Source organism: Eptatretus burgeri, chromosome 3 (genome assembly GCF_056783735.1).
Source record: "Eptatretus burgeri isolate ZD-2024b chromosome 3, Ebu_testis_v1, whole genome shotgun sequence".
Taxonomy (NCBI): Eukaryota; Metazoa; Chordata; class Myxini; order Myxiniformes; family Myxinidae; genus Eptatretus; species Eptatretus burgeri.
The window spans coordinates 103184974-103200796 of record NC_140963.1 but is presented as its reverse complement, the minus strand read 5'-3'; the positions used below and the strand labels follow the sequence as shown (position 1 = coordinate 103200796).

Here is a 15823-nt window from a genome sequence, read left to right as displayed (position 1 = left end):
CAGTACTAGGACCGTTATTATTTATAATTTACATCAATGGTTTGGACAGTCAGGTTAAGAGTAGGTTTTCCAAATTTGCAGATGACATGAAGCTTGAATGTATAGTAGATATCAGAAGGTGTGGGGAGGGGGGTGATCGGACTAAGAGTAAGAATAAAGACAGTCTGGAGAATATAGAGAAGAGTTCGGCCAGGAATAAAGCAAGGGTAGGATGGTGTTTGTTCATTCCTCACCTTATAACCATCTTCAACTGTCCTCCCCACCCCCAAATGAAATAAAGGAAAAAAAAAAACTTTGTATGCATGTTTGAGATGTGTGTGTGTGTGTGTGTGTGTGTGTGTGTGTGTGTGTGTGTGTGTGTGTGTGTGTGTGTGTGTGTGTGTGTGTGTGTGTGTGTGTGTGTGCATATATATATATATATATATATATATATATATATATATATATATATATATATATATATATATATATATATAATCACGAGTGAGACCCCCACAGTGAAATCAAGTCGATTGGATAAAAGTTGTGTTGACATAGCACAGACATGATGGTGAAATTGCCTCCTGCATCAGCATCAAAGTTTCTTGCTTATCCTTGTAAGGAAAGAAGAGCAGGTGGTAAATTGAGGATAATAAAACTGAGAACAAGAATCGAGAAGGGAGAAACTATAGGCGAGGATAGTTCAAAATCAGGGATTTGTGAAGAGATAATAATGGAGGGGGTGGGGTTTGTGTTAAAAGATCGTGTAAAAATTTCCCAGCCTAATGTAACTAAAATAAAAGCAATTCTCTATGTACGTCTGATAATTATAGAATCGAAAATAGCTCAGCCAATTTCCACCAATTTTTGCAGATGTGCTTCTGGTACCCAGGGTCAGGTCGTGGACACAAAATAATCCCCCCTCCCCCTACTCCCAGGAAGAATAGGGAGATGCCTTGCCATTTTCACCTGCATTTGTGGAATAGTGCAAGTGGTTTAACCACTGATCCCTGCCTGAGGGAGGGGTAGGGACATCATATTTCACTCCTTGAGGGAGTGGGTATTACTAGTATTACAAAGAGGAAAATAAAAATAATGGTGATTGGTCATTTTAAGATTAAAATTTAAAACTTTCATTTCTAAAAAAAATTCAACAAAAATGATTAGAGGGGTTTTGTAAAAATTAAAAAAAGTTTTCACATTCCCTCATGCAACAAATGTAGCACAGGAAGAGAGTAAATATCTTCACCCATTGCTTACGTCAAACGTAGATACACCCTTAGAGGTGCATTTATTTGCCACAGTGTGTGGATTTTGAAACATCAACTTTGAACCTTTTGTCCCCAAAAACATATTTTGTAACTTTTAGCCATATTTAATAAAAACGATTTGCCAATTCCCAAAACAGTATTAAAAGTGGTTTGGGGGATTAACAAGGACTTTTTGAAAATTACGTCATGATTTATACCATTGTTTATAGTGGATAGAGCAAGCAGTCGACAATATGAGCTGGAGAGTAACATGATCAAGGATGAGTCAACCGTTTGAAGACCATCTTGGATACTTTGTGGCCATGACTAATTCAGTAGTGCTCCGCTCATGGTACAGGCCAGAATCAATGTGCACAATCCGAAAAACCCCGAACCAACCCAACCCATGAACACTCGACATGAGCTGAAGGTGGAAACATGCATTCAACTAATTACTTTTCATTTTGAAAATGTGTTCAAATGAAAGCATGCTATTTAAAAGTGTCACGAAGACATAATGGCGAGTGGTGTTGTGAGTCCAACAGGGTGTTACAACAGGGTGTTGCAAGTCCTGGGTTTGATTCCAGAACTGCCTATAAAATGTCCGATTGGTGCTTTACATGCTGGGCGTTGATTCAGAGTCTGCTCTCCCAAGGCTGTATGCTAAGCCCATCTGCCAGGATTAGTTGGTGGTCGTCAAAGATCACAGTGTCATTTGTAAAGACAAAATGAGTTATCTCAGGCAAACTAAAAAAAATATGAATTCCTGCCAAAGTTCATTCGGGCAGGAAATCATATTTTGAATTTTCGGATTTCGACAGGAAATCATATCAATTTATTTGAATTCCTGGTTCCACAGGTTGGACAAAAAGAGAGACTCATGAGAATCACTGCTCACCTCCACTCATGTGTTTATCATTTTTTTCCTGCCTATGGAACCAACTTCCACTTTCTCTTCAATTTCATTCTTCCCTCCAGGTCTTCAAGACAGCTACTGTTCTCCACCATCTCAGATCATTCCCCGTCTAAAACCATGACGTTTTCTCCCACCATTAAACCCATTCCCACAAAGCCCACCTCCTTCCAAATTTCCAGTCTTTCTTTCCTGAGAGTTTGCTTTTGTGTCCATCTTGTCCACCCTGTGCATTCTCCACTACTCCTCATATGTCTTATTTGTCCAAGTCTCCCTCCATTTTGTCCCTCAACAGTGCTGCTGGTATTTCCACTCCCCTTTTTCTCCTGTTCCTTTATACTGTTGTGTGTTATGATCCATTCTTAGCTGTAGCCCTTCTATGAGACTTGACTTTGTATACAAAAAAAAAGAGAAATTTGTATGTCAGAACCAGCCTGCCAGTTTTAAGAATACAGGGGCCAAAGACTTTTCCTCTCTGACCTGCAAGAAGAAGATAAGCAGTAGATGATGACAAAAGACTTGCTGTCTCTCACCCTCAAGAATAAACACGGCCCATTTCTGCAAGTAGAACCTGTTGGTGAAGTGAAGGCACTGGAAAGCTGAGGTTTCAAAAGCTCAGAACATTTGTTGAAAGCTGAGGTTGGGGGTGGCTCTTCCCACAAATCTTGTAAGTTCTGATGGACCATCTCATTGCAACTTAATCACAAGGATATACAAATACAAATATATATATATATATATATATATATATATATATATATATATATATATATATATATATATATCTTCTTCTTCTTCTTCTTTCGGCTGCTCCCGTGAGGGGTCGCCACAGCGGATCATCCGTATGATCCGCATCGTGATTTGGCACATGTTTTATGCCGGATGCCCTTCCTGACGCAACCCTGGTCGCCTCTTACGACACAGGGATATGGTACACCTATTTTAACCAGTGTATACACTGGCCCAGTTCACTGGTACTCACTTCGCCGACCTCAGAAGGATGACAAGCTGAGTCAACCCCCTGGTGTATTAATTCAGTGGCCCAACAGGGCTTGAACTCAGGACCTTTTGGATCCCAAGCCGCTGCCCAAACCACTGCGCCAACACCAGGCATATATATATATATATATATACACGTCCTTGGCAATATATATATATATATATATATATATATATATATATATATATATATATATATATATATATATATATATGCCTGGTGTTGGCGCAGTGGTTTGGGCAGCGGCTTGGGATCCAAAAAGTCCTGAGTTCAAGCCCTGTTGGGCCACTGAATTAATACACCAGGGGGTTGACTCAGCTTGTCATCCTTCTGAGGTCGGCGAAGTGAGTACCAGTGAACTGGGCCGGTGTATACACTGGTTAAAATAGGTGTACCATATCCCTGTGTCGTAAGAGGCGACCAGGGTTGCGTCAGGAAGGGCATCCGGCGTAAAACATGTGCCAAATCACTATGCGGATCATACGGATGATCCGCTGTGGCGACTCCTATCGGGAGCAGCCGAAAGAAGAAGATATATATATATATATATATATATATATATATATATATATATATATATATATATATATATATATATATATATATATATATCCGCATGCATCCAACAGAAGGTGGTTCCAAGACAGTTATCCCATTAATATACATGTAGATAGTCCCTTCCCTTTTGTCTAGCGGGACAACAGGGGCGTGCATTGCGAGAATCTCATATCGAGGCTTGCTTACATCATTAATTTCTTCTTCCTTTCATTTCTAATGTCATTTCTACTCTTCTTTTCTGATTATTCCTGAGGTAAATCTGAACCACGTGCACCCTTCACTGTGAGATGGGTCCTCAGCAAAGGCCAGCAGACATTACGCTGAACACCCCTCCAAAGGAAACACAGTCTGCCAAATGCACGTGCAGCGGTAATTTCCAGCCAATGGAAAGGAAACACCTCAACATGATGCCCACGCTACATGGAACACGTACCGAGGAGATGGAAGAAACAGCACCTCAGAAAGGGTGCTTAAACACCACATGAGCATCGACAGCACAGAGCTCCTGTCCTCAAGCGATCCCTCAATCAAGGCCGATAATGGTAAAACAGCAACCCCATGCCACGTTAGGCGGGATGCGAGTGTGCATGGTACAAGCAGCGCGTTCCTTTCAACCCATTTCTGGACGAATTATATCGATCGGGTTTCGCCCCGCGCACACGATAGCAGAATTGGGCGAACACGAGCGCTGGTCACGTGCATAATGGCGGATTTTTGCATGCTGTACGGAATGTGCTCGGAGGCAGACTCGTGCACTGCTCACGGCTTTGTTCTCGTACAGAGCGGGGCATGAATGGACACATCTGACTGTCTGTGCATGGGTTCACCATAACATCGTACCCTCGGTCCTCGCTGGTGGCCGCGGATGTTCCCCGCGAATGGCGAACGTCTGCTTGCCTCTAGTGGCAGCGAAGCTGGGATCGGGCAAAGGCATGTTGTACAGCTCGGGCCACATGGCACACACGGGGCGGGCGCGTTGGCCAGCACTGGTGTGGGCGCCTGAGCGGGCGTGCGGGACCGATGCTGGCCTTGGCTGGTCATCAGGGCATGGCCCGGGGGTTCTTGCAAGGCAATTCATTGCACAGAGTTCGGTGTGGGCGATTCGTGTCATGTCGTGATGTCGGAGTGGGATCTTTTTGCGGCGTGGGGTTATCTTGCCGGAAATGGAATGTGGCAGTTTCCGGCCATCGCGTCCGGGCCGCGCAGGGGGTCGGGGCCAATCAGAGCACCTGATTCAGGTTACGACACCGCGTTTCGGGGTAGCCCCCCGCCCCGCGCCATGGGGCCTATAAAGGTCCGAGCGGAGCCTTCTCTGTCTCTGTCTCTCTGCCCTGCCTCTCCCGCTCAAGCTGGACTTCGACTCCGCCTTCTGTCATCATCACCACGACTCCGCCTTCTGTCGTCATCGCTGGTCTCCTCCTCCTCGCCTCCACCCACAAGTCGCTGAGTCCACCCACCCATCCGGTCCTGCCTACCACTCCGTACACTCGCTCTGACCCCACCCTCCCAAATCAAGCCCCTCCTTCACACCCACTGTCTCGACGCGAGCTGCCCAAAGCAAGAGACGATGCGCCACCTGTCAAGGGGGGGGGGTACCGCACAACAGAACATTCCCCCCCAACGAATTGGTGGCGCGTTCGGGAAATCAATTATACAAAGGTACCGAGAAACCATAGCCTCAACTCCTCTCCTGTCTTGTTTCAATTCCTCTTCATCAGGTTTTCTGTGTCTGTTTGTGTGCGTGTGTATGTACTGTATGTATCCTGGCGCCTGTCTTTTAGTAAGCCAGCAGAAGATTGTTATTATTATTTTCGGGTTCGGTCTGCTCTGTGTCTGCTTTCATACGTTGCTTGTTATTGCCGCACCACATCTTTCATCCCTATCTCTGCTTGCACACCCCAATAAATCTATTTCCTGTACCACATACTTTTCCTTGCCCCATTGTAAATAAATTATTATTAGAAATGTTCCCTGCTCGTTTTTGTCTTTTCTTTCATTGATCCAACATGTTCTGAATCCGAGAATACCCGGGACTTTATTCCCAACAATCCATTCCTTTTAGCCGGTACGTCCTTGGCAATTTCGCTCGGCTGCATCCGATCCGGTAAAGTGACCCGGTCCGGTCGAGTGATCCGGTTCGGACAAGATGTACCGAGGGCGTGTTCCCTGGTATTTAAATCACGTGGTTTTTTTTAGGTAACTGGATTAACTAGATGGAAGACCCGAAGTCACGTGGTTTAGTTATTGGCATCCACGGTCGGTTAAGCGACCTGCCGCATCACGGAATTATCCGTGTGCGACGGCCTACAATTTCCGGGAGTCTGGTGGGAGCCGAGATAGCTTTCCCCGCTCGTGGTCTTCTCACCCGACCCCTGGACCGCAACAATATATATATATATATATATATATATATATATATATATATATATATATATATATAAAGATATATATAAAGATATATATATATATATATATATATATATATAGATATATAAAGATATATATATATATATATATATATATATAAAAGATATATATAAAAAGATATATATATAAAAAGATATATATATATATATATATATATATATATATATATATATATATATATATATATATATATATATATATATAAAAAGATATATATATATATATATATGTATATATATATGTATATGTATATATATATATATATATATATATATATATATATATATATATATATATATATATATATATATATATATATATATATATATATATATATAAATAAAGATATATATAAATATATATATATATATATATATATATATATATATATATATATATATATATATATATATATATATATATATATATATATATATATATAAAGATATCTATCTTTATATATCCTGGTGTTGTTTATTTGTTTGTTTATCCTGGTGTTGGCGCAGTGGTTAGGGCAGTGGCTTGGGATCCAAGAGGTCCTGAGTTCAAGCCCCGTTGGGCCACTGAATTAATACACCAGGGGGTTGACTCAGCCTGTCATCCTTCCGAGGTCGGCGAAATGAGTACCAGTATACTGGGCCGGTGTATACCCTGGTTAAAATAGGTGTACCATATCCCTGTGTCGTAAGAGGCGACCAGGGTTGCGTCAGGAAGGGCATCCGGCGTAAAACATGTGCCAAATCTCTATGCGGATCATACGGATGATCCGCTGTGGCGACCCCTAACGGGAGCAGCCGAAAGAAGAAGAAGAAGAAGAAGATATAAAGATATATATATATATATATATATATATATATATATATATATATATATATATATATATATATATATATGTTTCAGAATGTGCAACAGATCCCTCGCAGGTCTCGAAGTATCCACCGTTGCATGTGTGTGCTTTTGCTGTGAGCTGAGGGAGGGGGTGGGTCTGTTCTCGACATGTTCTTGTGCTTCCCATTTGCCTTAGGTCACTCGTGCGCTTTGATTTTTCATTTATGTATTGTCTTTTCTTTTTTTTTTTCATTTAACACCAGTTCACCAATACCACCAAAACTGATCGATCTGATGTCTGAACTCTACTTTGGTACTATGAGTGCTGTGAGATGTGGTGGTACCATCTCTGACTTATTTCCAGTTGTTACTGGAGTTCGGCATTGGTATGTACTGGCCCCCAAACTTTTCAGCACTTGTATGGACTGGATTCAAGGGAGGACATCAGAGAGATCAAGCTGCGGTGCATCGTTTGGGAATGTCAAGATCTCTGACCTTGATTTCACAGATGATGCAGTCATCTTTGAGGAGACTTTAGATATCCTTTTGGGGGCACTCGAGGTGCTGAATGAGGAGTCGGAACCGTGGGAATTATGGGTTTCCTGGGTCAAAACTAAGATCAGGTTTTCAATGGCATCTTGGATGCTGCTGTCCTGTCTGTGCCTGCTTGTGGTGAGGATGTTGAGGTCGTGGAGAGATTCACTTACCTTGGCAGTGAGATTCATGTCTCTGCTGACTGTGAGCTTGCAGTCAATAGATGTCTGGGTTGGGTCTGGAGAGTCATGGATTCACTGGATTATGGGGTGTGGCACTGTGGGTTCCTTTGCGGGAGGACGAAAGTCCGAGTCTTAAGGTCCTTGGTGCTTCCAGTCTTGCTCTATGGATGTGAGACTTGGACTTTGACCAAGGATCTGAGACAGAGATTTAATTCCGTTGGTACCAGGTCTCTTCGGAGAATCCTATGCTATCACTGGTCAGACTTTGTGTCAAACGAGCAGTTGCTGAGAGAGTCTCAAATGAGATTTGTAACCTGCATAGTCTGTGAGCATCAGCTGTGGCTGTATAGACATGTGGCTCGTTTTCCTGATGCTCACCAGATTCTCACAGCGAGGGAGTCTCGCGAGTGGAGGAGGCCAATGGGCTGACCACGTGCCTCGTGGTTGCAGCAGGTTGATCGGCATCTCAAGGAGATGGGGATGGGCCAGGCATCTGCCTGGGGGATGGCCAGACGGAGGCCCCTGGAGCACCTGCGGAAAGTGGACACAGCAACGTGCTGCTCTGGCGGATGCTCCCATACCTGACCTGACCTGACATTGCACCCTGTGCTGTTCTGTACTGTAGAACAAACTTATGAGATGGTGTGTCTTGGTCAAAAACTTGAAATGTCATCTATAAATGCCAATGTTTCAATTAGCAATTGTTGGTTTGTTTTATTTTGAACTGTTACAATTTTATTACATTTCAAACAAGTAGAAAGTTTCTTTTGCGTTTCAGTATATATATATTAAGACAGGTCTTTCCCAAGAGGTGAGATCAGGATTTGCTTGAGGTATACTTCGCAAGATAAGCCATAAGCAGGAAGCGATGTTACGTGCTGAGACTTTGCTGTGAGCATGGGGTAATTATAATTATTTTATTCAATTTGCTTGCAAATATTTTGGCAGGCTTGTATTTCTAAAAGATAATTTAATGATGCTGCAAATTAAATCATGTCCCAAAGACCACAGCAATGTGGGTAAAAATAATAATGTTAGTTAAATTTGATAAGGGGAGACGAACACAATAATCAATAAGTTGATCGAGGAAGTGACAAGGGTGAACCCGATGGACCGCTTTGGCTGCACAGATGTTAGCTCAAGGCTCAACTGTACTAATAAATTTTAATCACACAGACTTGAACAGAAAACACAGGACAAAAGGGGAGAGTAAGAAAGACATTCTTGCAAAGCTTATCAAACTTGTGTACTCACGCACTTCGGCCTGAAGGCGAAAGCAAACAGTCAAACAAACACATACAACCCAGCCCACAAGGCCAGAATGCATTGTCATATCATAATTTTTTTTATCAGAAAGGCGATGAATGCCTTTTTTTGAAACTTCAAAAAAGGTTTTTTTTTTTTATAAAATCAAACATTATGATGAAGCTCAGGACTGGGCCCTCGAGCCAAAGTGTACAGTTTAACAAAGCTTGTCAAACTATTGTGCACTTTCACTTCGGCCGAAAGGCTGCAGCACATGGTCAAACAAACACATATATCCCAAAGCACAGGGCCAGATGGCATGGTAAAACTAACACATACCCCCAAGCATAGAGAGCAAGAATGCATACCATAACTTTATCAGTGAGGAAACGACTGCACAGAGTGTAATAACTGCAAGAAGTGAATTTGCAAGCCATCCTGTGAGGGATTATATATATATATATCTAGAACTTCATAACTGGAATGGTGACCATGTAACATCATTTTGTGTCTTCTGTTTCTTTAGTAAACCTCAAAAGTCATGAATGGCATCACCATAACAGAGACTTTCAGGTCCAACTGAGATCTGGTGTACATAATTGCCGCAAACAAACCGAGTGTCATAATTAGGATATTTGAAGTAAGTCAAAGTTGAGATGAGTGGAAGGAGCAATGTTATCCACTTCTGAAAATGGTGAAGGATCTGCAAAGATCGATTGAGGTACCCCACATCGATTTTACAGCCAAGTTGGAATTTCCCTCAACTGGGCAGTGGGGGAGGGGTATGGGAGGGGGTACAAAAATAAAGTAAAACTACTTCCTACATGACAGTGGGTGGAAAACTGCAAAACACGATGAGCAACAAGCGACAAGCATTCTTGACAACTTTATGGATGACCCTCAAATATCAAATAAGGCAAAGCTGGCAAGCATTGAGAGCCACAGAGAATAGAACAGAATAGACATGATGGGAAATCATCATCTCAAAAGCATGGGACCATCTAAATATTTCAAACCCCCCCTCCACCCCTCTCCAAAAAAACATATTTCCAATTTCCCAATCAGTCTAAATAAACCATAAAACTCAAAATATTTTACTGTGATCTTTCAACTTTTTCACTTTTGTGATTGCTAAAGACTTGAGATGTATTTTCCATGAAGCAAGTTTTGAGCTTGTAATTAGAAACAGACTGTTTTGTTTATTTTTTTGTTTGGCCAAAGTGAAATAGTGAAGCTTTTGACTCACCACTTTCCTTCTTTCCTTTCTTATATGTATTATATCTCACATCTCCATATACCCTCTCAATATTCTCTCCTTTTTCTCCCTTCTTTTCCCCATATACCCCCCCCCCAACTCTGATGACTTTACTCAATTTATATTACAAATGTCCTCCCAACCCCCCCTCCCCCAACCCATTTCCTTTCCATATCCATATGTAGATGTTCCCTTTGCTGGTGAAAGCAGCACATGGTTGTGAAAAAACAGACATATATACATGCCTTTCACTTTACCCTCACATGCTTGATGACACTTTCCTCCCCTGGAAAACATGCAGCACGTGATCTAATTATTGCCAAATTAAATTTGCATCTAAAAAGCGTCCCAAGTTTAATTGAAAACGTGGCAACTGTAGCAGCAACATCCGATATGCTCTCAATATCCGCTATATACAAGCATGGTAATTCATTAATGCTGTACAATTTGGCAATTACAATCACAGCGAAAATCTTTCAGGGTTTGCTTTTTGCCATCGACTCACCAGCCGTCCTGCTCAGCTCCATCGTTTTTTTGCAGTTGCTACGCTCTGTCTCTGCAAAATGTCTCTTTGTCGCTTACCCTGCAACCGTGACCAACACAAGATGTAACGCTCATTTCTATATGTCAATCTAAGAGGGAGTTTCAAATTTGACCTTGACTTTTGCTGATAAGAGGGAGCATAATGTATGTAGATCAATAAATATAAAGAGATTCTATATTTACAGTTCTTGCAACAAATATGACCATTATTTATAATATGTGGGCATGTTGAAAAACAAAGATGGCCACGAATTGGCTCAGTGAAAGGGTAGAACAGCAAAGAATTCTGAAATGTGCACTGCAGGTGCAGTGTGTGTGCTCTCACCTTTAAGTGGTCTCACCTGGCATTTGAATCTCAGCCCATCTTTAAACAGTCATCTTGATGTTTCGCATTCAGGTCGAGGCACCACCGTGTGCCATCTATCGCATGGAGCTTTAGCCAAAGGACCCACCTACCATCACTGGTTGTTGGTGAACATCGATGTGTCAATGTATGTGCCATCGATCTGCAGAATTAAGATAGTAAGGTGGAGGACTTGTCTGTCAGCAGTGGTTACCAAGGTGTGTTTCGTGAAGAGTAGGTGAGTCACCGTCAGCACCGTGGCGATATGAAGGGGCACCACATCAGCGGCACCACCTACCTTCCAGGCAATGCCACAAACCAGCAGCCAAGTTCTGCACACAAAACACATTGAGATTAACCGATGCTTAACTGCACAGTATGGTGATGATTGCTTATACAAGCTTCTTTGTAATAAACATATGGCCAAGTCAAATATGAACCATCCATGCACGTTGTACTTTTCAAAAGGATGAGAAAACAGAACATTACAAACCAGCTTATTGAACATATATACCTTCCTGAAATGATGCACTCATCATTGCTCATCATACTCGTGTATTTGCCATCGAGGAGAGGGAAACTGCAGGAATCTCTTTTGATGTTCCACCTTATGTGGAATGCTGATTTCTCGAATGCTGATTGAGGCTGCCCCTGTAATTATCGCTCTTTTCTCTCGTCGATCCCTCTGCATCTTCCTTCTTGAATTATTTGCTTTGCATGTTAGTATTTTTCACATGTTAACGCCATGTAGAAATATATATATATATATATATATATATATATATATATATATGTATATATATATATGTATATATGTATATATATGTATATATATGTATATATATATATATATATATATATATATATATATATATGTATATATATATGTATATATATATATATATATATATATATATATATATATATATATATATATATATATATATATATATATATATATATATATATATATATATATATATATATATATATATATATATATATATATATATATATATATATATATATATATATATATATATATGTATATATATATATATATATATGTATGTATATATATATATGTATGTATATATATATATATATATATGTATGTATATATATATATGTATGTATATATATGTATATATATAAATATATATGTATATATATATATTGTGTGCCCAACTAGTGCCCATATCTAGTGCCCAACTGTGTCTGCGGACGTCCTCCTGCAGTTGGGTTACTTCTTATGAGGAGGTTGGTGGCAGGATTTGCACTCCAGCCACCGTAAAACGCTTCATTCCGCAAAACGCAAAAACGCAAAAAAATCTGAAAACCCACTCCGTGGGAGTACCTCCTGTGCAGCTTCCCTTCGCAGGGCAGCTCACCGGATGATGGGATTGGGGCAAAGCCTTCGGGACCCCCAATCTTTGATAGGAGGGAAACCACGGGGTAACATCCCTGGGTCAGATTGCGGGAGAGTGTGTCGGAGTGGTGCTGAGGTGTCGTCCACCAGACGGCGGTCTCCTTGGGTTAACCTGAGGCGGTCCCTTCGGGTGGGTGCCTGGAATGTCCTATCCCTAAGAGAGGATGATCACCTGTCTCTGTTATCATCTGAGCTCAAGCGTTTGGACATCGGGATTGCAGCTCTCTCTGAGGTTCGGAGACCGGATTGCGGCGAGATAATGGTGGGTGGTTACACCTACTATTGGTCTGGTCGCTCTGATGGTTACCATACCCAAGGAGTTGCTGTCGCTGTGGCCAATAAGCTGACCCCAATGATAATTGAGGTAACACCGGTCAACGAGCGTATTATGAGATTAAGGATTCGTCACTCCTTAGGTGTCATTTCCCTGGTCTCTATTTATGCTCCGACTGAGGCGAGTGATCTTACCGTGAAGGATGCATTCTACGCCACACTCGAGTCTGTGGTTGATCAGTGCCCCAGACGAGATACACTTCTAGTCTTGGGGGATTTCAATGCATCGACTGGAACTGATAGGGATGGTTATGAGGTGTGTGTTGGTCCCCATGGGTCAGGAACTATGAACCAGAATAGCACTAAGTTCCTTGACTTTGCAAGAAGTCATGGACTTAGGGTGGCTGGTTCATGGTTTCAGCGCCCACAAGCTCATCGCTGGACTTGGTATTCCAACGCTGGCGGTGTGGCAAAGGAGATTGACCATGTCCTCATTGACGGTCGTTGGAGGATGATCCAGAACTGCAGGGTCTACCGGAGTGCTCAGTTCCTCAATACTGACCACAGGCTTGTTGTAGCAACTCTAAAGCTGCACCTTAAATCCTGGAGAATGGTACCATCCCAGCCTAGGCTGGATGTTGCCAAGCTCAGGGATGAGAGAGTAGCTGAGGAGTTTGCGAACAGGCTGAGTGGACACTTGGGGGGTCTGGGTGCTTTGGGGGTCCTGAAGAGTTGTGGAGCACCTTCAAGACCACCATCCTTGATGTTGCCGGTGGATGCCTTGGAGTTCACCGCAGGGCAAAGAAGAATTTTGTCTCTCAAGGGACACTGGATACCATTGACCAGAGTCGCAGGGCCAGGCTGAATGGCAGAGCTGAGCTGTTCAGGGAGCTGAGGCGTAAAACTGTACGTGCACTGAGGGTGGACAAGGAGGCCTATGTGCGAGGAATCTGTGAGGGGGTAGAGCATCACCTGTGGACAGGTGATTCTCGTCCCGCTTACAGGGGAATTCGCGCATTACATTCATCCAAGCCCATCCCTCGGAGCACTGCAGTTCGAGCAGAGAGTGGTAGGCTCTTGACAGAGGAGTCTGAAGTGAAGGCCCGCTGGGCCGGTTACTTTGAGCGGTTGTACCAGGCTGATCCCCCAGTTGTCGAGTTGGACGTCAAGGGTGTTACAATCCCTGTTGCTGACCCTCGAATCAACTGTGGTCCACCATCGCTTGTGGAAACACGGGCTGCGGTGAACCAGTTGAAACGGGGCAAAGCTCCAGGGATCTGTGGCATCCATGCTGAACTTCTCAAGGCTGGTGAAAATGCTGCACTCGCGTCGTTGCATGCAGTTTTGTGCTCTGCCTGGAACACAGGCATCATCCCAACTGACTGGAAGAGGGGCCTTGTTGTCCCTCTCTGGAAAGGGAAGGGTGATCGCCAAGACTGCAACAACTACCGAGGGGTGACGCTGCTCTCAGTGCCGGGCAAGGTCTTTGCTCGGATAATTCTTGATAGGGTTCGCCACCATCTGCTTGAGCACCAGCATCCAGAGCAGTCAGGCTTTACACCAAAGAGGTCAACGATTGACCGTATCCTTGCTCTTCGTGTCCTCACTGAACGCAGACGAGAGTTTCGGCAGGGGCTGCTTGCAGCCTATGTTGATCTCTGTAAAGCGTTCGATTCAGTGAATCGGGATGTCCTCTGGAGGATTCTTGGTCTTCGTGGGGTGCCACCGAAACTGATCGATCTGATGTCTGAACTCTACTCTGGTACTGAGAGTGCTGTGAAGTGTGGTGGTACCGCCTCTGACTTATTTCCAGTTGTTACTGGAGTTCGTCAGGGATGTGTACTTGCCCCCACACTTTTCAGCACTTGTATGGACTGGATTTTTGGGAGGATGTCGGAGAGATCAAGTTGCGGTGCATCGTTTGGCAATGTCAAGATCTCGGACCTTGATTTTGCAGATGATGCAGTCATCTTTGCGGAGACTTTAGACATCCTCTTGGGGGCCCTCGAGGTGCTGAATGAGGAGTCGGAGCCGTTGGGATTACGGATTTCTTGGGTCAAAACAAAGATCCAGGCTTTCGGTGACATCTTGGATGCTGCTGTCCTGTCTGTGTCTGTTTGTGGTGAGGATGTTGAGGTCGTGGATAGATTCACTTACCTTGGCAGTGATATTCATGTCTCCGCAGGTTGTGAGCCGGAGGTCAATAGACGTCTGGGTCGGGCCTGGGGAGTCATGGATTCACTGGATCATGGGGTGTGGCGCTGCCGGTACCTGTGCGGGAGGACGAAAGTCCGAGTCTTCAGGTCCTTGGTACTTCCAGTCTTGCTCTATGGGTGCGAGACTTGGACTTTGACCAAGGATCTGAGATGGAGACTTAATTCCTTTGGTACCAGGTCTCTTCGGAGAATCCTTGGCTATCGCTGGTCGGATTTTGTGTCCAACGAGCGGTTGCTGAGAGAGACTCGGATGAGATTTGTTACCTGCATAGTCCGTGAGCGTCAGCTGCGGCTGTATGGACATGTGGCTCGTTTTCCTGACGCTGATCCTGCTCACCAGATTCTCTCAGCGAGGGAGTCTCATGAGTGGAGGAGGCCAGTGGGCCGACCACGTGCCTCATGGTTGCAGCAGGTTGACCATCATCTCAAGGAGATGGGGATGGGCCTGGCATCTGCCTGGGGGATGGCCAGACGGAGGCCCCTGGAGTACCGGCGGAAAGTGGACGCAGCGACGCGCTGTTCTGGCACATGCTACCATACCTGACCTGACCTGATATATATATATATATATATATATATATATATATATATATATATATATATATATATATATATATACATATATATATATATATATATATATAGTATAATATACAAGAAAAAGTGTCTACAATTTTTTACATATATACTAATTTAATATAATATAATATTTAATATATTATATAATAATATATTAAATTTAATAATCATTTTTTTATTTTATATCATAAAATTTAATTATACCCTAATTTAACACAAGGCCTTCCTCAAATTAAAAGGGTGTTTGACATCCGCACCCGTTTTAGCGT

The 15823-nt window shown here is 42.9% G+C and overlaps 1 protein-coding gene across 9 annotated transcripts in view; it reads right to left on the bottom strand.

Annotated features, from left to right (window-relative positions):
• Positions 1-15823, bottom strand: part of LOC147030564 (uncharacterized) — a 593272-nt gene that overhangs the window by 491441 nt on the left and 86008 nt on the right. For 5 of the 9 annotated variants that reach the window (XR_015056446.1, XR_015056445.1, XM_085874759.1 and 2 more), the window contains exons 2-3: positions 11056-11389; positions 10677-10754 (exon numbers count right to left, since the gene is read on the bottom strand). Coding sequence is in view for 5 of the 9 variants with exons in the window: in XM_085874759.1 (XP_085730885.1) it covers positions 10677-10698 (22 nt within the window). In the remaining 4 variants the exon portion in view is untranslated. Of the gene's footprint in view, positions 1-10676; positions 10755-11039; positions 11390-15823 lie in introns of all 9 variants that reach the window. The other 4 variants (XM_085874762.1, XM_085874756.1, XM_085874757.1 and 1 more) reach the window with 3 other exon arrangements.